This window comes from Coregonus lavaretus (assembly GCF_964263955.1).
Source record: "Coregonus lavaretus genome assembly, chromosome: 17".
In the NCBI taxonomy this organism is placed as follows: domain Eukaryota; kingdom Metazoa; phylum Chordata; class Actinopteri; order Salmoniformes; family Salmonidae; genus Coregonus; species Coregonus lavaretus.
In genome coordinates, this window is record NC_140004.1 from 28,466,598 (window position 1) to 28,491,850 (window position 25,253).

Genomic DNA, 25,253 nt, shown 5'->3' on the forward strand with positions numbered 1-25,253 from the left:
TGCTTCCTAATTGCCTCTGATTGGCCTGTTTGTTTTGCCATTGCGATGTATATAGATAACAGGGTGGGGTGGGGTGCAATTAAAGCCGTTATTAAACATGCACATGCAATTAGAGCTGTTAGTAAACATGCATGTCTGTACAGGATATGACATATCTGACTTCCTGTCCCAGTTAAGTGGTGGAAATGAGTCAGGCGATGTAAAGAGTATTGTATACAGGGTTTACACTGGCTGGGCTGCTGGTGGGGGCTGTGTCCATAGAGATCCTATTAAATTACTATTCTTATTCCTAATTCTATGGCTGTGTCTTTATGGGAGGTCAGATTGGTTTCGTACACCATGTTTTCAAGGTTTCTGTTCCTTGACTGATGTTACTACTGGTACTATTTGATGAAGAGGGACAGAAGTTTTCAGTCAATCAGAAATAGATTCTTTAGAGATAATATTCTGAAGACCCATTAAGTGTCTTAGTGTATTATTATGTGCTCTTGTTTTTCAGTCAACAAACAAAACACAATCCACATTCACGGAAGACAAAAGTAATAGAATAAAATAACTGAACAAATAAAACGAACAATACATTTGCAGCGGCACGATCAGAAATCATGTTAGATATTTACAGCTTATGTTGAGACAATGAGCACAAAATGAGTTTTACAGCACCTAACATGAAGTCGGAAGTTTACATACACCTTAGCCAAATACATTTAAACTCAGTTTTTTCACAATTCCTGACATTTAATGCTAGTAAAAATTCCCTGTCTTAGGTCAGTTAGGATCACCACTTTATTTTAAGAATGTGAAATGTCAGAATAATTACATTTACATTTAAGTCATTTAGCAGACACTCTTATCCAGAGCGACTTACAAATTGGGGCATTCAATTTAGGATAGCCAGTGGGACAACCACCACTGGGGGAGGGGGGGTGTAGAAGGATTACTGTTAGACTATTCCAGGTATTCCTTAAAGAGGTAGGGTTTCAAGTGTCTCCGGAAGGTGGTCAGTGACTCCGCTGTCCTGGTGTCGTGAGGGAGCTTGTTCCACCATTGGGGTGCCAGAGCAGCGAATAGCTTTGACTGGGCTGAGCGGGAAATGTGCTTCCATAGAGGTAGGGGGGCTAGCAGGCCAGAGGTGGATGAACGTAGTGCCCTCGTTTGGGTGTAGGGTCTGATCAGAGCCTGAAGGTAAGGAGGTGCCGTTCCCCTCACAGCTCCGTAGGCAAGCACCATGGTTTTGTAGTAGATGCGAGCTTCAACTGGAAGCCAGTGGAGTGTGTGGAGGAGCGGGGTGACATGGGAGAACTTGGGAAGGTTGAACACCAGACGGGCTGCAGCGTTCTGGATAAGTTGTAGGTGTTTAATGGCACAGGCAGGGAGCCCAGCCAACAGCTGTAGAGAGAATTATTTATTTCAGCTTTTATTTCTTTCATCACATTCCCAGTGGGTCAGAAGTTTACATACACTCAATTTGTATTTGGTAGCATTGCCTTTCAATTGTTTAACTTAGGTCAAACGTTTCGGGTAGCCTTCCACAAGCTTCCCACAATAAGTTGGGTGAATTTTGGCCCATTCCTACTGACAGAGCTGGTGTAACTGAGTCAGGTTTGTAGGCCTCCTTGCTCGCACACTCTTTTTCAGTTCTTCCCACACATTTTCTATATGATTTAGGTCAGGGCTTATTGATGGCCACTCCAATACCTTGACTTTGTTGTCCCTAAGCCATTTTGCCACAACTTTGGAAGTATGCTTAGGGTCATTGTCCATTTGGAAGATCCATTTGCGACCAAGATTTAACTTCCTGACTGATGTCTTGAGATGTTGCTTCAATATATCCACATAATTTTCCTTCCTCATGATGCCATCTATTTTGTGAAGTGCACCAGTCCCTCCTCCAGCAAAGCACCCCCACAGCATGATGCTGCTTCACAGTTGGGATGGTGTTCTTCGGCTTGCAAGCATCCCCCTTTTTCCTCCAAACATAACGATGGTCATTATGGCCAAACAGTTCTGTTTGTTTCATCAGAGCAGAGGACATTTCTCCAAAAAGTACAATCTTTGTCCCCATGTGCAGTTGCAAACTGTAGTCTGGCTTTTTTATGGCGGTTTTGGAGCAGTGGCTTCTTCCTTGATGAGCGGCCTTTCAGGTTATGTCGATATAGGACTACTTTTACTGTGGATATAGATACTTTTGTACCTGTTTCCTCCAGCATCTTCACAAGGTCCTTTGCTGCTGTTCTGGGATTGATTTGCACTTTTCGCACCAAAGTACGTTAATCTCTAGGAGACCGAACGCATCTCCTTCCTGAGCGTTATGACGGATGCGTGGTCCCATGGTGTTTATACTTGCGTACTATTGTTTGTACAGAACGTGGTACCTTCAGGCGTTTGGAAATTGCTCCCAAGGATTAACCAGACTTGTGGAGGTCTACAATGTTTTTTCTGAGGTCTTGGCTGATTTCTTTTCATTTTCCCATGATGTCAAGCAAAGAGGCACTGAGTTTGAAGGTAGGCCTTGAAATACATCCACAGGGTACACCTCTAATTGACTCAAATTATGTCAATTAGCCTATCAGAAGCTTCTAAAGCCATGACATCATTTTCTGGAATTTTCCAAGCTGTTTAAAGGCACAGTCAACTTAGTGTACGTAAACTTCTGACCCACTGGATACAGTGAATTATAAGTGAAATAATATGTCTGTAAACAATTGTTGGAAAAATTACTTGTGCCATGCACAAAGTAGATGTCCTAACCGACTTGCCAAAACTATAGTTTGTTAACAAGAAATTTGTGGAGTGGTTGAAAAACGAGTTTTAATGATTCCAACCTAAGTGTATGTAAACTTCCGACTTCAACTGTATACACACACATTTTCTTAATCACCCCATTCACTCTGGCCAGTTTGAGATTAAGTTGAGTAGTGGAGACCAGAGTCTATCGAACCTGGGCTGTCTTTTGCAGAGGTTTGGTGTAGTTTTTAACACTGGTCACAAACTGGGGCTGTGACTGATTAGGCAGAGTCACACACTATAGACTTGCATTCTTGTAGCAAGCAGCTTGGGATACCAGATCAGCTTAGCGAAGTGTTACGTTTGATCGCATTCCTTCAGTCTGCAACACACAGAGCTCTAAAGAGCACTAACCTGCTTTAGTGTAAATTTAAGTATCAATGCAAATATTTTATTCAGTCACACACAAGTGTGAAAATTAGTATGAGTCCATTTGATCCCAGTTGGGTGTGAAGTCAAATTATCCACTTGAAGTTCTATCCACGACCACTAGATGTTGGAAAAAAGGTGGTTGGAAAAAAGGTGGTTTTACATAGAGGCTCTAGGAAAGTTAGGCGGATGTATTCTCCTGGCTGATAGCCTCTGGTATTTGTTTTACTCAACTATCCCTTTCCCTCTCTGTCTTTCCTTCTCTTCTCTCTTTTTCCTTCTCTTCTCTCTGTAGCTGAGGCGTATGCAGGAGATGATTACCCAGATGCAGGCGCAGATGAAGATGAAGGGAGATGAGTGAAAAGAAAGCGATCGGAGGAGGGAGAGGGGGAAGAGAAGAGCCCCTCACCCCTCAACCCCCTGTGCGTCTGCAACTCCATCATGGACGTACTGCTGGACACATTCATCACCCCCTATCCCTCATTGTGTCAGTCAAACAATCAATTAACCAATCAACCAACCAATTGGAGGTCCTCCTCAATAACCTCATTTTAATTAGTAAGTCTTCAATATGGCCCCTATTTCACCATGGTACTGAGATCCACTGATCTGCTAGTCTGAGTGTTTTTTTGGAAAGCGTTACTAACGTTATGACATGAGGTGTGTTTGTCAGGAGTGTTATAACATTACATAATAAAGGATATGGGTTTTGATATATAATAAGACATACTGTAAAGACAATAATTACATGCTCTCCTAATAGCTGACTACTGATGATGTCCATTTGTTTTCATCAGTACTACTAATTCTGTCTCATGTACAATGCAGATCTTCCATTGATAACGGTACTAATACATCTAATTGGTTAGACAACAATAAGACTTCAGTGTTTACGGAATGTTAGGGGAATGTTTTGAATATATTAAGGGAAGGTTTATTGAGAGCTGGGTGTTGTGTGTGTCATTTGCAACCTGTCTTTGTCTTCACATTTGGACACAGCGGAGGACATGTCAGTCCACGCTGTAGGTGTAGTAATAAGAGTGTCCCTCAGGTGGCGCTGTAGTCTATGTTCAACAGCACAACACTTGGAAATAACTATAAAGGTAATATATGAGGGTAATATAGACTTAATTGGAAGTATCCCACATAGTAACAATTTAGATTTTAAACCTTATCACATTTGGTCTATATTAGGAAATATTTATGTAACAAAACTTTGTGCCTCTGTTGTATTGGATGGAGACAGTTTGCCTTGGTCTCTCTGGATCAGTCTCAGACGAGGTTCTTCTGAGCTGAATTCCTCACCATGTAATCTTATAACTCAAGTATCACCAGCAGAAGTAACACAAGCCATGGGTTGTGTTGTCAGTAAAGAGGGAATATTTGTCCTTGTGTTTGAGGAATGCTCTGAAATGACTTGATAGCAGAAATATGTATGTCAAGTGGGTGGACGTACTGTCTAGAATAGATGTTGGTGCATTCAATATCCAACTGATGAAATGGTTGCCAAGTGATCATGTTAATTCAAGTGTTTTCAAACCATGCACAACCATATCATGTCTTAATTTGGTTAATATGCCTTTTGTATCTCCTAAAACGTGTACTTCAAAACCTTTCATCACCGTTTCTCTTTATTAGTTACATTACATCATGAGCAGTCTTAGTGTTGATATCTGTGGGTTTTTTATTTTGGTTCTGTTCTTGTTTTGGATTTTCCTAAAGTTATTTTTAAAAAATGTCATCACAATGATTTACTGTATGCACATTACTCTTTTCATATTGGCTAGCTCCATGGAACTTACAGTATTAAACTGAATTCCAAACTATATTCTGATTCACCATGGTCGTGTCCCAAATGGCACCCTATTCCTATATAGTGCACTACTTTTGACCAGAGCCCTGGTCAAAAGTATTGCACTATATAGGGAATAGGGTGCCATTTGGGACGTAGTCCATGTATGTCTGTGGCTGTGCCAGCCCACCTTCTAGACTACTGACTGTCTTATACAGTCAACACACTAAAACCTCTTTCTGTGTTCAGGAATGTGTTTTCGTGTTTAGGAGTGCTATCGTAAGTTAGTGTGGCAATGGCATTGTCTCTGTAACCTGGCTGTTTCTGTTTAGTTGGTCAACAGATTTGTCTGTTTGAATATTCGAGCCATTAACCCAACTGTGCTTGAGACCTTTTTTAGTAGTGTCTCAACTTTTGCACTTCATTTTCAGAAATAAAGTTTCCATAGAAGCAGACTAGTGGGAGTGCTTTGTTCGGGCCAGGGGTCATACTGTAAGTATGATGTTGTTGAGGGGCCATGTAGAAAAACAAAGGTGATGGGATTGAATGGAGACTGAGATTTCAGTTGCCAGGCAGGCTTCTAGACATCGATCAAAGGGAAAACACTAGATAAGAAGCTGATGTAGAGGTTGGTGTAGCAATGTTGCTAGATGGTAAAAAGCTGATGATATGACAAGGATAGGAAGCATGGCACAGTGTTATTCCCTTCCACTTTGTGCATGTCTAGATGTTGAGCAATGAATGTTTAAAACATAGGAGTGATAGGTTTGAACAGGATTATTGATTATGCAAGCTGCATACAATATCAAATCAAATCAAATTGTATTTGTCACATACACGTGTTTAGCAGATGTTATAGCGGGTGTAGCGAAATGCTTGTGCTTTTAGCTCCGACAGTGCAGTAATATCTAACAAGTAATATCTAACAATTTCACAACATATACCCAAGTCACACAAAACTAGTAAGGAATGGGATTTAATAATATATACATATATGGACAAGCAATGACAGAGCGGCATGGACTAAGATACAGTAGAATATATTGATGATATCAACAGTAAGATCACAGGCAACTTCAACCCAGCTAACAATTCTAGGGAGAGAGAACGTTTCTGTAATGTTACCCGTAATGTTCCCCAGATGTTTGAGTGTCCAGTTCTGTTAATTAGGGGAACATTCTATGTATGTTAGCAAAAACCTCCTGAGAACCTATTTAGCATGTCTTGGCATTAGAGTTAGGAGTACATTCCCTAAATGTCAAACAGAACTTACCCAGAATGTGGTTGTCATGTTTTTATGTACAATATTAATGTTCTAGACATGTTTCCTTGGAACATGTCCAGTTTTCTGAGGGTTGGGACAATATTCCATCAACGTCGCACCAAACATATAGAGAACATGGTTGCCATGTTCTCGAAATATAAGATCTTAAAGTTTGAGACACGTTTCATTGGAACATTGCAAGAACATTCCTCCCTGTATGCAAATTATTTGATAGATATTCTCTCAAAATAACATGGATTTATTTATTTAAAACAATTACTGATGGCATAAGTCAGTGGTGCTACCTGTCAATGATTTTAGAGGCCGGTATAATTTTGATTTAAATGGTTTAACCTCTTAAGGATCTGACCCTTTTTTTCAATTTTTGCCTAAAATGACATGACCCAAATCTAACTGCCTGCAGCTCAGGACCTGAAGCAAGGATATGCATATTCTTGATACCGTTTGAAAGGAAACACTTTGAAGTTTGTGGAAATGTGAAGTTAATGTAGGAGAATATAACACATTAGATCTGGTAAAAGATAATACAAACAAAAAAACATGCGTTTTATTTTTATTTTTTTGTTCCATCATGCAAGAGAAAGGCCACAATATAATATTGCAGTTTAGGCGCAATTTAGATTTTGGCCATTATATGGCAGCAGTGTGTGTGTGCAAAGTTTCAGATTGATCCAGTGAAGCATTGCAATACTGGACTATTTTGTATCAAGTCTGCCGAATTGGTCAATTGATACATTTTCAAGTACATAACTATAGAGAACATACAAAAAAGATATGGTAATAGAAAATGTAAGTTTACACACTCCAAGGAATGTCATACATGATGGATCATTAGCTTATACACTAACTTTCACACATCTAGATGGCCGGGCGGGTTGGGTGTGGAGCCAGAGACAGCAGGGGTTCAAACTGTAGAACCCAGTTCCTACATTTTAATATATAATTGGATTTTATCAAACAAAATTATGCTACATTTTATCTCTGGGACCGTTAGGATGACAAATCAGAGCAAAATTACTGAATGTAAGAACATTATTTCCCTTCAGAGGTGAATATATGAAACCAGCTGCCGTGATAAGTTTTTTGTTGTTGTGCACTCTCCTCAAACAATAGCATGGTATTTTTTCACTGTAATAGCTACTGTAAATTGGAAAGTGCAGTTAGATTAACAATAATTTAAGCTTTCTGCCCATATATGACATTTCCATGTCCTGGAAAGTTTGTTGTTACTTACAACAGTAATGCAAATCACATTAGCGCACGTTAGCTCAACCGTCCCGTATACGGGACACCGATCCCGTAAAGGTTAACCATCCAGATCTGTTTACACTTGATTAATATCCAGACCCAATGCGTACATGACTACCTCAGGAGGTGAATCTGATCACAATCAGATCACAATGTGTCTTTTAATCGTCTACACGTGTCTAAAAATGTGGCCACAATCAGAATGTGGACAAGATCAGGACAAAGGGCGCATGTTAGCACCAGGTATAAAAGGGCTCTAGAGAAAATTATTTTAATTAGATCAGTTATGGGTGTTGTAACTGTTGCTAAATAATACATTAACATATATTGCTAAGAATGTGAGAGTAGTATGACACCCCTAGCAGGTCTCGAACCCAGGCCACTTGCACCAATAACGAACACCCTAACCACTGTCCCAATAAGGGATATTGCTAGGGCATGTTCTCATTGGGCTAGTATAGTTAGGCCCTGTTCAGAAGCAAACCCCTTCTCCCTATGCACTTGTGTAGATCTAAAACAACTGCATAGGCATAAGCAATAGAGTGAATGCACTTTGAAGTCAATTTCAGCTCTGTTAAAAGTACACTCAAGAAAAACTATTTTATTGATCATAGTGCTTCAGGAGTAACATTAAAACAGGGTTATATGCCCCACCAACATTAGACATCTATACAAAACCCCTAAAATTGCAGAAATAAGTCAATGATGAGAGAATAGTGAAATTAACTGAGGGCTTTTTAACTGACACAAACATGGTGGGGTAGCAGGAAGATCTGAATGCTGTCAACCAAGAGGTTGTGAGTTCAAATCGCAGGGGAGGACATGTTGAATAATAATTACTGTATAAATAAACATTCACAATCTCTTATCCAGAGCAACATACAGGAGCATTTAGGGTTAAGTGCCTTGCTCAAGGGCACATCGACAGATTTTTCACCTAGTCGGCTCGGGGATTAGAACCAGTGACCTCTCGGTTACTGGCACAACGCTCTTAACCACTAAGCTACCTGCCACCTCATGTATGTCAAGTGTATTAAATATGTAAGTTGAAAACACTATGTTAAAAGCATTGAGTGTCCCTAACTTTGCCAACAAACAAAGAGCTGTGAGTGGTTCACCAATCAGAGCCTTGATGGGCTAGGCCACAGTAACAATGAAATGGACACAGGAATGTTCATGAAACGTGTCTAGAACATTCATATTGAATATTCGGAGAAAATGTTAACCACATTCTGGGTAAGTTCTGTTTGACATTAAGGGAATGGTCTCATGGAAACAGTCTGGAACATTCCTATGAAAAGGTTAGGTAATGACCTAATGAAACTGTTAAGGGAAGGTTCTCTAAAGTTGTGGGAACGTTTGTTATTAGCTGGGTCTCCATCCACCATTGGGTACCACATAGAGGAAGGCGGGGCTCAACCTGTCTCTCTGCTGTAGTAGAGCTGAGAAGGACCGGGCGCGTGCTTTTACCGAACAGTACGTCCGTTTTGGAAGCGACACTGACGGGAGGAGAGCTGCGAAGATGACGACCAACATCAGATACAAGAGCCGAATCCCGATCAAATCGGGTAAGCATAATGATAATAGTGATGATTATGCATAAAGGCAATTATAACGCGGTCCATTGCAATGACCGTCTTTCTCTGTCGGTTTCTCTCTCCCTCTTTCTAAATTGGGAGTCGTTCTGCATCCCTCCACCTGCGTTTCATTTCCCCATCCACCACAATGACCAAACAGATGAGACCACTGAGGTAAGGAACACGTTTATTCCTAAAGGATTTTTTTTCATACAAAAGGTTTATCTGTGCTCCGTGCTTATGGTGTAAGCCTAGGTCATGTTAGGCGATACATAGAATCATAATTCATATCGAGCATGGTAGCCTACATATACCTTTTTTTCTCCAATTCGCTTCTTATGGCCTCATAGCCTAGATATATATTTAGCCTATACACTATGTAGGCCTAGTAAACGTCAGCGCATCATCATTCCGGTGCATTGAATATGACTATTGTTGTCATGCCACCGCATTACAGGGTACAGTGAGCATCACACAGTCAGAACGATTAGATATCATATTTATGCAAACAGTCAGACACAGAATGCGCACGCAGCTTGTGGTACCCGAGGGCTCGCCTCTCATCCTTGGGCATCCATCCATTCATCCATCCTACCAGTCGCACACTTGGCTGTGGGCGTGACAGTGACCCGCTCCCTAAAGTCTATTAGAGACCCTATGGGTCTAGTCAGCGAAATGACCCGCTGTTAATTAGCTGTCTTTAGATCAATCTCTGTCTGCATCCTCAGTACATCACAGCTCATTATCCTCTCATTGAGTTCCCTCTGTATTGGTCAGATGAGCTCCCTTTCATAGATGTCATAGATTATTACCTTGAGTGAACCCTGTGTGTGATCATGCATAGTTTAGGTGGAGCTACACTATCCTCCTTGGCAGAGTGCCAATTATATCCTAACATTCGGGGGTCTCTATTGTTTTATGGGCCTTATAGTAAAGACATGGAATTTAAGGGGAAAAATGTATCACCTTTAAATGAAATGAACACAACCAGTCATGTTTTCATCTGATGGTCAAACAAAGCACTTCAAATAGTAGCTACCTGCTCATGTTTCGTCCACTCCAAAATAATTCCAGCATCCAAACAGTGCACTGTGCACCTGCCATTTGATGAATGGGAAGAGACTTCTGTTACAAAACATCAAAAAGTGTAATGACATTCGGCAATTGTCATTAGGTAGCCTGAATTAATTGATGTGTCTTGCTCACAAAATGACCTTTTTTTGTAGACAGAAAAGTTGGGACACTTGAAAATGGGCTGAAATAAGTGTAGCCACATGGGGATTCTTTTTTCTCCAAGCATGACACAGAGGTAGGAGTGTTCGTTTCATTTGGAATACGCTTTTATTTTCTGATTTACCACTGTAGCAGTACAAATTGCATTTTAAACACATAGGAGAATGGGTAAATTAGCATTATATAGATACCCCCCAAAAGTTAAGCCATTTTGCCACAACTTTGGAAGTATGCTTGGGGTCATTGTCCATTTGGAAGATCCATTTGCGACCAAGCTTTAACTTCCTGACTGATGTCTTGAGATGTTGCTTCAATATATCCACATAATTTTCCTTCCTCATGATGCCATCTATTTTGTGAAGCGCACCAGTCCCTCCTGCAGCAAAGCTCCCCCACAGCATGATGCTGCCACCCCCATGCTTCACGGTTGGGATGGTGTTCCTCCAAACATAACGATGGTCATTATGACCAAACAGTTCTATTTTTGTTTCATCAGACCAGAGGACATTTCTCTAAAAAGTACAATCTTTGTCCCCATGTGCAGTTGCAAACCGTAGTCTGGCTTTTTTATGGTGGTTTTGCAGCAGTGGCTTCTTCCTTGCTGAGCGGCCTTTCAGGTTATGTCGATATAGGACTCGTTTTACTGTGGATATAGATACTTTTGTACCCGTTTCCTCCAGCATCTTCACAAGGTCCTTTGCTGTTGTTCTGGGATTGATTTGCACTTTTCGCACCAAAGTACGTTCATTTCTAGGAGACAGAACGCGTCTCCTTCCTGAGCGGTATGACGGCTGCGTGGTCCCATGGTGTTTCTACTTGCGTACTATTGTTTGTACAGATGAATGTGGTACCTTCAGGCGCTTGGGAATTGCTCCCAAGGATGAACCAGACTTGTGGAGGTGTACAATTGTTTTCTGAGGTCTTGGCTGATTTCTTTTGATTTTCCCATGATGTCAAGCAAAGAGGCACTGAGTTTGAAGGTAGGCCTAGAAATACATCCACAGGTACACCTCCAATTGACTCAAATGATGTCAATTAGCCTATCAGAAGCTTCTAAAGCCATGACATCATTTTCTGGAATTTTCCAAGCTGTTTAAAGGCACAGTCAACTTAGTGTATGTAAACTTCTGACCCACTGGAATTGTGACACAGTGAATTATACGTGAAATAATCTGTCTGTAAACAATTGTTGGAAAAATGACTTGTGTCATGCACAAAGTAGATGTCCTAACCAACTTCCCAAAACTATAGTTTGTTATCAAGAAATTTGTGGAGTGGTTGAAAAACAAGTTTAAATGATTCCAACCTGTGTATGTAAACTTCCGAATTCAGTGACGGAAAAAAGTATTTGATCCCCTGCTGATTTTGTACGTTTGCCCACTGACAAAGAAATGATCAGTCTATAATTGTAATGGTAGGTTTATTTGAACAGTGAGAGACAGAATAACAACAAAAAAATCCAGAGAAACGCATGTCAAAAATGTTATACATTTATTTGCATTTTAATGAGGGAAATAAGTATTTGACCCCCTCTCAATCAGAAAGATTTCTGGCTCCCAGGTGTCTTTTATACAGGTAACAAGCTGAGATTAGGAGCACTCCCTTTAAGAGTGTGCTCCTAATCTCAGCTCGTTACCTGTATAAAAGACACATGGGAGCCAGAAATCTTTCAGATTGAGAGGGTGTCAAATACTTATTTCCCTCATTAAAATGCAAATCAATTTATAACATTTTTGACATGCGTTTTTCTGGATTTTTTTGTTTTTATTCTGTCTCTCACTGTTCAAATAAACCTACCATTAAAATGATAGACTGATCATTTCTTTGTTAGTGGGCAAACGTACAAAATCAGCAGGGGATCAAATACTTTTTTCCCTCACTGTATATCACAGGAGGTTGGTGGCACCTTCATTGGTTTCCAGGTGTTTGATGCCATTCCACAGGAGCAGCCTCCTGTGATCATTATATATATATATATATATATATATATATATATATATAGTGGCTTGCGAAAGTATTCACCACCTTTGGCATTTTGCCTATTTTGTTGCCTTACAACCTGGAATTAAAAGGGATTTTTTGGGGGGTTGTATAATTTCATTTACAGAACATGCCTACCACTTTGAAGATGCAAAATATATTTTCTTGTGAAACAAACTAGAAATAAGAAAAAAAAAACAGAAAAATTGAGTGTGCATAACTATTCACCCCCCCCAATGTCAATACTTTGTAGAGCCACCTTTTGCAGCAATTACAGCTGCAAGTGTCTTGGGGTATGTCTCTATAAGCTTGGCACATCTAGCCACTGGGATTTTTGCCCATTCTTCAAGGCAAAACTGCTCCAGCTCCTTCAAGTTGGATGGGTTCCACTGGTGTACAGCAATCTTTAAGTCATACCACAGATTCTCAATTGGATTAAGGTCTGGGCTTTGACTAGGCCATTCCAAGACATTTAAATGTTTCCTCTTAAACCACTCAAGTGTTGCTTTAGCACAATACTTGGGGTCATTGTCCTGCTGGAATGTGAACCTCCATCCCAGTCTCAAATCTCTGGAAGACTGAAACAGGTTTCCCTCAAGAATTTCCCTGTATTTAGCGCCATCCATCATTCCTTCAATTCTGACCAGTTTCCCAGTCCCTGCTGATGAAAAACATCCCCGATGGTGTTCTCGGGGTGATGAGACGTGTTGGGTTTGCACCAGACATAGCGTTTTCCTTGATGGCCAAAAAGCTCAATTTTAGTCTCATCTGACTAGACTACCTTCTTCCATATGTTTGGGGAGTCTCCCACAAGCCATTTGGTGAACACCAAACGTGTTTGCTTATTTTTTTCTTTAAGCAATGGCTTTTTTTCTGGCCACTCTTCCGTAAAGCCCAGCTCTGTGGAGTGTACGGCTTATAGTGGTCCTATGAACAGATACTCCAATCTCCGCTGTGGAGCTTTGCAGCTCCTTCAGGGTTATCTTTGGTCTCTTTGTTGCCTCTCTGATTAATGCCCTCTCCTTGCCTGGTCTGTGAGTTTTGGTGGGCAGCCCTCTATTGGCAGGTTTGTTGTGGTGCCATATTCTTTCCATTTTTTTTATAATGGATTTAAATAGTGTTCTGTGGGATGTTCAAAGTTTCTGATATTTTTTTATAACCCAACCCTGATATGTACTTCTCCACAACTTTGTCCCTGACCCGTTTGGAGAGCTCCTTGGTCTTCATGGTGCCGCTTGCTTGGTGGTGCCCCTTGCTTAGTGGTGTTGCAGACTCTGGGGCCTTCCAGAACAGGTGTATATATGCTGAGATCATGTGACACTTAGATTGCACACAGGTGGACTTTATTTAACTAATTATGTGACTTCTGAAGGTAATTGGTTGCACCAGATCTAATTTAGGGGCTTCATAGCAAAGGGGGTGAATACATAGGCATACACCACTTTTCCATTATTTTTTTTTATTTTTTTGGTCATTGGCAAACTTCAGACGGGCCTGGACATGCGCTGGCTTGAGCAGGGGGACCTTGCGTGCGCTGCAGGATTTTAATCCATGACGGCGTAGTGTGTTACTAATGGTTTTCTTTGAGACTGTGGTCCCAGCTCTCTTCAGGTCATTGACCAGGTCCTGCCGTGTAGTTCTGGGCTGATCCCTCACCTTCCTCATGATCATTGATGCCCCACGAGGTGAGATCTTGCATGGAGCCCCAGACCGAGGGTGATTGACCGTCATCTTGAACTTCTTCCATTTTCTAATAATTGCGCCAACAGTTGTTGCCTTCTCACCAAGCTGCTTGCCTATTGTCCTGTAGCCCATCCCAGCCTTGTGCAGGTCTACAATTTTATCCCTGATGTCCTTACACAGCTCTCTGGTGTTGGCCATTGTGGAGAGGTTGGAGTCTGTTTGATTGAGTGTGTGGACAGATGTCTTTTATACAGGTAACGAGTTCAAACAGGTGCAGTTAATACAGGTAATGAGTGGAGAACAGGAGGGCTTCTTAAAGAAAAACTAACAGGTCTGTGAGAGCTGGAATTCTTACTGGTTGGTAGGTGATCAAATACTTATGTCATGCAATAAAATGCAAATTAATTACATAAAAATCATACAATGTGATTTTCTGGAATTTTGTTGTTGATTCCGTCTCTCACAGTTGAAGTGTACCTATGATAAAAATTACAGACCTCTACATGCTTTGTAAGTAGGAAAACCTGCAAAATCGGCAGTGTATCAAATACTTGTTCTCCCCACTGTGTGTGTGTGTGTATATATATATATATATATATATATATATATATATATATATATATATATATACAGTGGGGGAAAAAAGTATTTAGTCAGCCACCAATTGTGCAAGTTCTTCCACTTAAAAAGATGAGAGAGGCCTGTAATTTTCATCATAGGTACACGTCAACTATGACAGACAAAATGAGAAAAAAAATCCAGAAAATCACATTGTAGGATTTTTAATGAATTTATTTGCAAATTATGGTAGAAAATAAGTATTTGGTCAATAACAAAAGTTTCTCAATACTTTGTTATATACCCTTTGTTGGCAATGACACAGGTCAAACGTTTTCTGTAAGTCTTCACAAGGTTTTTACACACTGTTGCTGGTATTTTGGCCCATTCCTCTATGCAGATCTCCTCTAGAGCAGTGATGTTTTGGGGCTGTCGCTGGGCAACACGGACTTTCAACTCCCTCCAAAGATTTTCTATGGGGTTGAGATCTGGAGACTGGCTAGGCCACTCCAGGACCTTGAAATGCTTCTTATGAAGCCACTCCTTCGTTGCCCGGGCGGTGTGTTTGGGATCATTGTCATGCTGAAAGACCCAGCCACGTTTCATCTTCAATGCCCTTGCTGATGGAAGGAGGTTTTCACTCAAAATCTCACGATACATGGCCCCATTCATTCTTTCCTTTACATGGATCAGTCGTCCTGGTCCCTTTGCAGAAAAACAGCCCCAAAGCATGATATTTCCACCCCCATGCTTCACAGTAGGTATGGTGTTCTTTGGATGCAACTCAGCATTCTTTGTCCTCCAAACACGACGAGTTGAGTTTTTACCAAAAAGTTCTATTTTGGTTTCATCTGACCATATGACATTCTCCCAATCCTCTTCTGGATCATCCAAATGCACTCTAGCAAACTTCAGACGGGCCTGGACATGTACTGGCTTAAGCAGGGAGACACGTTTGGCACTGCAGGATTTGAGTCCCTGGCGGCGTAGTGTGTTACTGATGGTAGGCTTTGTTACTTTGGTCCCAGCTTTCTGCAGGTCATTCACTAGGTCCCCCTGTGTGGTTCTGGGATTTTTGCTCACCGTTCTTGTGATCATTTTGACCCCACGGGGTGAGATCTTTCGTAGAGCCCCAGATCGAGGGAGATTATCAGTGGTCTTGTATGTCTTCCATTTCCTAATAATTGCTCCCACAGTTGATTTCTTCAAACCAAGCTGCTTACCTATTGCAGATTCAGTCTTCCCAGCCTGGTGCAGGTCTACAATTTTGTTTCTGGTGTCCTTTGACAGCTCTTTGGTCTTGGCCATAGTGGAGTTTGGAGTGTGACTGTTTGAGGTTGTGGACAGGTGTCTTTTATACTGATAACAAGTTCAAACAGGTGCCATTAATACAGGTAATGAGTGGAGGACAGAGGAGCCTCTTAAAGAAGAAGTTACAGGTCTGTGAGAGCCAGAAATCTTGCTTGTTTGTAGGTGACCAAATACTTATTTTCCACCATAATTTGCAAATAAATTCATTAAAAATCCTACAATGTGATTTTCTGGATTTTTTTTTCTCAATTTGTCTGTCATAGTTGACGTGTACCTATGATGAAAATTACAGGCCTCTCTCATCTTTTTAAGTGGGAGAACTTGCACAATTGGTGGCTGACTAAATACTTTTTTCCCCCACTGTATCCAAGTTTATCATTTTAAAAGGCTAATTGATCATTAGAAAACCCTTTTGCAATTATGTTAGCACAGCTGAAAACTGTTGTGCTGATTAAAGAAGCAATAAAACTGGCCTTCTTGAGGCTAGTTGAGTATCTGGAGCATCAGCAATTGTGGGTTTGATTACAGGCTCAAAATGGCCAGAAACAAATAACTTTCTTCTGAAACTCGTCAGTCTATTCTTGTTCTGAGAAATCAGAAGCTCAGAGTCAGGGCTCTGTTCAGGTCAGTCAAGTTCTTCCACACCGATCTCGACAAACAATTTCTGTATGGACCTCGCTTTGTGCACGGGGGCATTGTCATGTTGAAACAGGAAAGGGCCTTCCCCAAACTGTTGCCACAAAGTTGGAAGCACAGAATCGTCTAGAATGTTGTAATCTAGATTGTATGCTGTAGCATTAAGATTTCCCTTCACTGGAACTAAGGGGCCTAGCCCGAACCATGAAAAACAGCCCCAGACCATTATTCCTCCTCCACCAAATGTTACAGTTGGCACTATGCATTGGGGCAGGTAGCGTTCTCCTGGCATCTGCCAAACCCAGATTCATCCGCCGGACTGCCAGATGATGAAGCGTGATCCATCACTCCAGAGAACGCGTTTCCATTGCTCCGGAGTCCAATGGTGGAGAGCTTTACACCACTCTAGCCGACGCTTGGCATTGCACATGGTGATCTTAGGCTTGTGTGCGGCTGCTCGGCCATGGAAGCCCATTTCATGAAGCTCCCGACGAACAGTTATTGTGCTAACGTTGCATCCAAAGGCAGTTTGGAACTCTGTAGTAAGTGTTACAACGCTTCAGCACTTGGCAGTCCCGTTCTGTGAGCTTGTGTGGCCTACCACTTCATGGCTGAGCCGTTGTTGCTCATAGACGTTTCCACGTCACAATAACAGCACTTACAGTTGTCTGGGGCAGCTCTAGCAGGGCAGAAATTTTACAAACTGACTTGTTGGAAAGGTGGCATCCTATGACGGTGCCAGGTGGAAAGCCACTGAGCTCTTCAGTAAGGTAATTCTACTGCCAATGTTTGTCTATTGAGATTGCATGGCTGTGTGTTCTATTTTATACACCTGGCAGCAACGGGTATGGCTGAAATAGCCAAATCCACTAATTTGAAGGGGTGTCCATATACATTTGTATATATAGTGTATGAACACACACACACCACAGAGGTTCTGATTGAAAAGACAGTGTAGGAAAAAGGAATTGTTTGAATTCTACCAGCCCAGGCCATCCATCTGCCATTCATGGTTGTCATGGTAATCCCTATGAAATATGGTTACATGTGGTTTAAAACAATGAGTCATGCATCAGTGAGTGTTAATATGATAAATATTGATTTTGACATAGCTGGGCTGAACAGATGTTTTTCAGATGGAGATATACATCTGTCTCACATCCCAGCCTTGGACCAGTCTCCATCTGCCCCCCCCCCCCACTTTAGTGCTGTTGGTTGCAGTCACAGATGGGACCCCCTCCCTATCCTCCCTCGTGAAGAACAGCTGCTGGGCTTGGATAGACTTGTCGGGTGGGGTGGGGGATGTGCAGGGGGCAGGCATTCAAACAGGGGAACCCCTGGGGGTCTTGATCGGTATTGGTAAGAGTGTAGAATCAGCTCATTAGCACTGATTAAGGGACATTATCAGAGGGTAAATGTTGCCCACTCTTCATGTAACAAGCACCAACCCTACCTAGATTCAATACCATGTTCATACCAGCACTCTGTACAGCACTCCAAGGACCTTTTCCTACCATTCACATTTACTTAGTTTCTTGATTATGGCAATGAGGCACTTTGTCTACTTCCCCAGAGTCAGATGAACTTGTGCATACCATTTGTATGTATCGGCGTCCAGTTTGAAGGAAGTTGCTAAATAGGATTAGCTCAATGACTGAATGTCTATAGGAACAGCTAGCATGCTTGCTGTTCCTGTAGACTTCCAGTCATTGCGCTAACGCTAGTTAGCATTGGCTTGCGAAACTACCTCTAACTTCCTTCATACTGGACGCAGATACATAAAAATTGTATCCACGAGTTCATCTGAGCTATCCATTTAATGCAAAAGGATACTACAGGATCAGTTTATGGTCGTTTACAGAAAATGGCCTGGTAGCTACATGTTTAACTTTCTCTCTCACCTGTGTGTGTTCTGAGTGTTTGTTTTTGTTCTTTATCTAACCTGAAATGTTTATTTCTCTCTGGCATCTGATGTCATTATGTCATGCTGCAAACATGCAATGCCAATGATCCAGTAGAGCGTGTTTGTGTGTGTGTGTTTGTGTGTGTGTGTGAGAGAGAGAGAGAGTTCACAAACAACACATGTGAATAGAAAGTTTATATTCTCTCTCTATCCCCAGGTTTCCCTCTCTCCCTGTACAGCTTGCCATGTCTCAGCCTTTGCATAGGCGTTTAAAAAGCTTTTGCAAATAACCCATGCCTCACCCAGATAGGAGTCCAAAACCCTTTTTAAGAAGGAAGAGTTTGGGTGACCTTGATAAGTTAGAGATTATATGATGTTTGAGGGGAGGAATCAGAGACTTGGGAGCTAAAATCCAATGAAAATGGTAAGGAGAATTAGAGGACTCATTTTACCTCCTACTGTGGGTAGAAAAGCTCTCTTGAGGAATGTTAAAAGATGTGAGTACTCTTAAAATAAAGGAATTTCTCCTTGAGGAATTAAAAAAGATTAACTGAGAATGGTATGATGCATGAAAGACAAAGAAATGGAACATTAGAAAGTGGAACTTTCTTACATATAGTGCCTTCAGAAAGTATTCACACCCCTTTACTTTTTCCACATTTTGTTTTGTTACAGCCTGAATACAACATTTATTAAATTGGGATTTTGTGTCACTGATCTACACACAATTCAAAGCGGAAATGTATTTAGTCAATAAGTATTCAACCCCTTTGTTATGGCAAGCCTAAATAAGTTCAGGGGTAAAAATATGCTTAACAAATTCATTCCATGTTCAATAATAGTGGTTAACATGATTTTTGAATAACTACCCTATCTCTGTACCCCACACATACTGTAATCGATGCCAAAAGTGCTTCTACAAAGTATTGACTCAGGGGTGTTAATACTTATGTAAATGAGATATTTCTGTATTTAATTTTCAATAGATTTGCTATTATTTCTAAAAACATGTGTTCACTTTGTTATTATGGAGTATTGTGTGTTAATGGGTGAGAAAAAAATTAATTTGATCCATTTTGAATTCAGGCTGTAACACAACAAAATGTTGTTTTCTAGTTTTCCCAGTTTTTACCATTCTGCCTGCACTGACCCTGACTGCCGTTCTGTACCTTTTAGACTCTGATCTGGATTACTGACCTCTGCCTGCCCTTGACCTGTCGTTTGCCTGCCCCCTGTTTTTGTAATAAGCTTTTGTTACTTCGACACTGTCTGCATCTGGGTCTTCTCCTGAAACGTGATAAGCTCTTTACTTACCACTGTATTGTACCCTGGGGGACTCCCTCGTGACAAACCCTTGCTGCGGAATGGGGCGATGCTAAATGCTAATGTTAGGATACGCTAGTCAAGTGTCCCTCTTTTTCCCCAGTTCCAAACCCCTGACCCTACCCACGCCTTGGCAATTCATGTATCACTGAAAGGATTGGATCGGTATAGGCGATATGGTGGCTAACAGTTCCACCTTGTGCCCTGATAGGTTATGAATTACTTCTACAATACTTACTAATCTTTACAGATCTACTCAAGCCACTTACAGGGAAGGGGCTATAGGTTAATTTGTAGCTAGGCTGTGGAAGAGCCTATGGTTGCTGAATGGGCAGACGCTAATGCTAGGCCAATTATATGCTGTTAGATTAGCATGGTAAAGAGCCTAGCGTCTAGAGACTCACATCTCCAAGGAGAGCAAACACTACAGGGATGGGGGTCCAAAGAGCCTTTCTTTCTCACCCTCTCTCATTGTCATCCTCTTTCGCTCTCTCTCAAGTTCCACCATCTTTCCCTCTCTTTTCCCCTTCACCCTCTCTCTTTCTCCTCCTCTCTTCTCAATATCTCCCTGTCACCCATGTAGCTCCCGTCTCTATCTTCCCCCCCTTTCCCCTTCTTTTTCTCTCCTTCCCTTTCTCTGTACGCATCTTTGGCCCAACACACAGCAACCATTTGTTTAGTTTACTGCTGTGGCCTTTTGAAAAGAGCTTCCTGAAAGGCCACAACAGTAAACAAGAAGACCAACTCTGTGTGAATGACTAATCTCTGGATCACTGCCTCTGTATCCAGCAGGCATGCAGGCTCTAAAGGGAAGGAAGTCACTGGCCCTCTAGTTGCTGTCAGCTGGAGGGAGGGAGAAAGTCTCTCTCTCTCTCTCTCTCTCTCTCTCTCTCTCTCTCTCTCTCTCTCTCTCTCTCTCTCTCTCTCACATATATATATGCTGAGCACATGTTGGCTGCTTTTCCTTCACTCTGCGGTCCGACTCATCCCAAACCATCTCAATTTGGTTGAGGTTGGGGGATTGTGGAGGCCAGGTCATCTGATGCATCACTCTCCTTATTGGTCAAATAGCCCTTACACAGCCTGGAGGTGTGTTGGGTCATTGTCCTGTTGAAAAACAAATGATAGTCCCACTAAGCCCAAACCAGATGGGATGGCATATCGCTGCAGAATGCTGTGGTAGCCATGCTGGTTAAGTGTGCCTTGAATTCTAAATAAATCACAGACAGTGTCACCAGCAAAGCACCCCCACACCATAACACCTCCTCCTCCATGCTTTACGGTGCGAAATACACATGCGGAGATCATTCGTTCACCCACGCTGCGTCTCACAAAGACATGGCGGTTGGAACCAAAACTCTCCAATTTGGACTCCAGACCAAAGGACACATTTCCACCGGTCTAATGTCCATTGCTCGTGTTTCTTGGCCCAAGCAAGTCTGTTCTTCGTATTGGTGTCCTTTAGTAGTGGTTTCTTTGCAGCAATTTGATCATGAAAGCCTGATTCACACAGTCTCCTCTGAACAGTTGACGTTGAGATGTGTCTGTTACTTGAACTATGTGAAGCATTTATTTGGGCTGCAATTTCTGAGGCTGGTAACTCTAATGAACTTATCCTCTGCAGCAGAGGTAACTCTGGGTCTTCCATTCCTGTGGCGGTCCTCATGAGAGCCAGTTTCATCATAGAGCTTGATGGTTTTTGCAACTGCACTTGAAGAAACGTTCAAAGTTCTTGAAATGTTCTGTATTGACTGACCTTCATGTCTTAAAGTAATGATGGACTGTCGTTTCTCTTTGCTTATTTGAGCTGTTCTTGCCATAATATGGACTGTAAGGGTTGGTGTGAGGTGTGACCCAGGTGCGGTGCAGGTTAGACAGTAGGCAGTGAAACAAGGAACTTTACTGATGGTCCCGAAGCCAGGATACAAAATAACGGACTTTACACGAAAAGAAAGGTGGAGCAAATAAGACTCCAAAATACAGTCAGACAGCCAAAAATACAAAATACCAACTTTGACTGAAATAATAAATAAAGAGGGAGAACACTTCTCACGTTCCTGTCCATACATTCCGTGATCAGACACTGATTAGTACTGCTTGGCATAGTGAAACTAGCAGAGAAAACTGAGCAAGGGAACACAGGGAAGTGAGGGCATAAATACACAGGTGAATCAGATAGACACAGGTGACACCAATAGGAAGATGATTAGTCCCGACTGTGAGTGAGGAGGTGCCTAAGGTTGTCGGAGGAGGACACCTAGTGGGTCGCTCCGGAACTGCGACCCACTCCTGTAACAATGGACTTTTACCAAATAGGGCTATCTTCTATATACCACCCCTACCTTGTCGCAACACAACTGATTGGCTCAAACGCATTAAGAATTCCACAAATTCACTTTTAACAAGGCACACCTGTTAATTGAAATGCATTCCAGGGACTACCGTATGAAGCTGGTTGAGAGAATGCCAAGATCGTGCCATGCTGTCATCAAGGCAAAGGGTGTCTATTTGAAGAATCTCAAATATAAAATATATTTTGATTTGTTTAACACCTTTTTGGTTACTACATGATTCCATATGTGTTATTTCATAGTTTTGATGTCTTCAATATTATTCTACAATGTAGAAAATAGTAAAAAGAAAGAAAGACCCTTGAATGATTAGGTGTTCTAAAACTTTTGACCGGTAGTGTATATATATATATTTTTTTAACAGGACAAATCTGAGGGGGCATGTGCTCCTATGCCCCTATGGGCATGACACCTCTGATACAGTGTGATAAGCACAGGAGACAGACAGCTTCCTGCTCTTTTCTAACATGATTCAGCCCCTGAGGTCAGATAGACACAATCAGACACAGGAAGTAATGGATCGGCTGGAGATGTAGAAGGTTATCTCTGCCTGACTGTGTCCCTGGCAAGTGGCTTTCACAGTGGCCCCCTTAAAGACTGTTCACAACATGTACTATATCACTTTATCCAACTGATGATGTCAACTGTATCCATGTGTGTATGTTTACATGTGTGTGCACGTGCATCAGGCCATGCGTGTGTGTGTGTGAAGGTGAGAGAGAACTCCCGGTGCTGTGTCCTACCAGAGGCCAGATGGACAGCTGGCCAGTGAGAGAGAGAGAGAGAGAGAGAGGGAGGGGCCTGAAGAGGGCTATTGTGATGTCACACTAGGACATCTGTTCTATTCAGACGACCCCCCCCCATCTCCCCCACAGACACACACACACACCACTCTCTCTGTGTCAGGTTACTGAGAGGTAAACACATAAGGAACATGAATACAGACTCACACAAGGACAATATTAATAAACAAAACTTCAGATAAAAATGTCAACATCAGCTATAAACTAAGCATCTCATACTTTATGTCTTGCACTCTCTCTGACCTCTACAGCAGGGTTTCCCAAACTCGGTCCTGGGGCCACCCCGGATGCACGTTTTGTTTTTTACCCTAGCACTACACAGCTGATTCAAATAACCAACTCATCATCAAGCTTTGATTATTTTAATCAGTTGTGTAGTGCTAGGGCAAAAACCAAAACGTACACCCAGAGGCGGGGGCCCCAGGACAGAGTTTGGGAAACGCTGCCTTACACCACTAGCCCAGCTCCCTTCCACTCTTCCTCATTTTCACCACTTTCACTTAGTTTGAGAGACAATTGGTTCACCTCAAGCCCACCATTAAGCCCTGTACCCCACCTCCCCCGTAGCAGCGTACTCTAACCACCGTCCTTCGTGCCCATCCTCTCTACAGCCTCCTTTACAGCCCCTGTGCCACAAACAGCCCCCCACCCTTCCCTCACCCCTACCACTCTACTGGCTTACCACTTGAGAGAGAATGAATGGATATACTCTCCTATTTCTGGCCCCTCTTACCCGTGTCTTCCTCTCAAACACTGTGTTGGTAGTAGATGGACGGTGGACCCCTGCACATCACTACCCTCTGCCGTTGATCCCCTGCGCTCCTCCATTCATCTTCTCATCACCCCCCTCCCCGCTCCCCACAAACACACACACACACACACACACACACACCAGAGCAGCAGTAGCTTCCGTTCAGTCACACACCCTGCCAAATCTGCTGCTCATGTTGTCTCTTTTTTCATTCACTCTTGAGAGTCAGTCAAGTTTTCTTTCAAATGCTGGTATCTGATGTGTGCTCTTATATCTTACTTAAAACAGTAGCTTAGCTACATAGCACAATACATATCTGCTGATAACTGCCTTCATCATGTAACTTGTTCTGTTTTGCTCTGTCTCCCTCGTGTGATGTAGATTGGTATTACAGCTTCTGGAGCTATCCCATGAAGAAAGGTCCTGGGGATCCACAGCGTGTTCAGGCTTTTGTTCCAACCCAGCACTAATACATCTGATACAGCTATTCAAGGGCTTGATTAGTAGTTAAAATAACATACCATTGATCAGTGGTCACCTTTTCTGAGTCAAGATCACTTTCTGAGTCAAAATGCAAGCCGAGATTTACCGCTCAGATTTTTTTTAAACATGCAACATTAACCAATTAAAAACAGTTCTGTAGAGTCAAGATCACTTTCTGAGTCAAAATGCAAGCCGAGATTTACCGCTCAGATTTTTTTTAAACATGCAACATTAACCAATTAAAAACAGTTCTGTAGCAATGAGGTTTGTACAGTAGGCAATAGGCCCAATACATGATCACTGCATATTGGCTGTGCTTGAATTGCCCTGCCAATGTTGTTCTTTTCAGACCATTTTGAAATTATGTTAAAAAAATGTAGGTATATGATCACGCTGGTAATACATAATATATTGTATTACTTGTGAGGCACAGCTGAGTGAGAATAATAATTAGCTTCTTTTTTTTACTGGACTGATGGCCTTCATCTGATGGTCATTCTGAGGGAAGGGAGGGAGCAGTGGTGAGGCTGCCTTTCACTCGACTCACTGTCCCTCCACTCTCCGTCCCCTCCCCCTCGCACAGTCTTCCAGCTGATGGCAAAACTCAAGTTACACTGCATTATTTCTGCCTCATGCACCAATTCATGTTGTTACTCCTATGACCAGAAAAAGTGAAATATTCCTTGATATTAAAAAAGACACAAGCTGCTAATAATACAGTGCCTTCGGAAAGTATTCAGACCCCTTGACCTTTTCCACATTTTGTTACGTTACAGCCTTATTCTGAAATTGATTATCAATTTACACACAATACCCCATAATGACAAAGCAAAAATAGGTTTTTAGAAATTTTTGCAAATTTATTACAAATAAAAAACAGAAATACCACATTTACATAAGTATTCAGACCCTTTACTCATTACTTTTTTGAAGCACCTTTGGCAGCAATTACAGCATCGATTCTTCCTGGGTATGACGCTACAAGCGTGGCACACCTGTATTTGGGGAGTTTCTCCCATTCTTCTCTGCAGATCCTCTCAAGCTCTGTCAGGTTGGATGGGGAGCGTTGCTGCACAACTATTTTCAGGTCTCTCCAGAGATGTTCGATCGGGTTCAAGTCCGGGCTCTGGCTGGACCACTCAAGGACATTTAGAGATTTGTCCCGAAGCCACTCCTGTGT

The 25,253-nt window shown here is 41.9% G+C and overlaps 1 protein-coding gene across 2 annotated transcripts in view; it reads left to right on the forward strand.

The window, feature by feature from the left end:
• The window catches only part of LOC311145120 (septin-2), a 44,844-nt gene extending 39,441 nt beyond the window's left edge, over window positions 1–5,403 (forward strand). The window contains exons 12-13 of one of the 2 annotated variants that reach the window (XR_014614562.1): window positions 3,452–5,002; window positions 5,089–5,403. Coding sequence is in view for 1 of the 2 variants with exons in the window: in XM_084181312.1 (XP_084037438.1) it covers window positions 3,452–3,517 (66 nt within the window). In the remaining variant the exon portion in view is untranslated. Of the gene's footprint in view, window positions 1–3,451 lie in introns of both variants that reach the window. The other variant, XM_084181312.1, reaches the window with a different exon arrangement.
• Window positions 5,404–25,253: the final 19,850 nt, after the last annotated feature.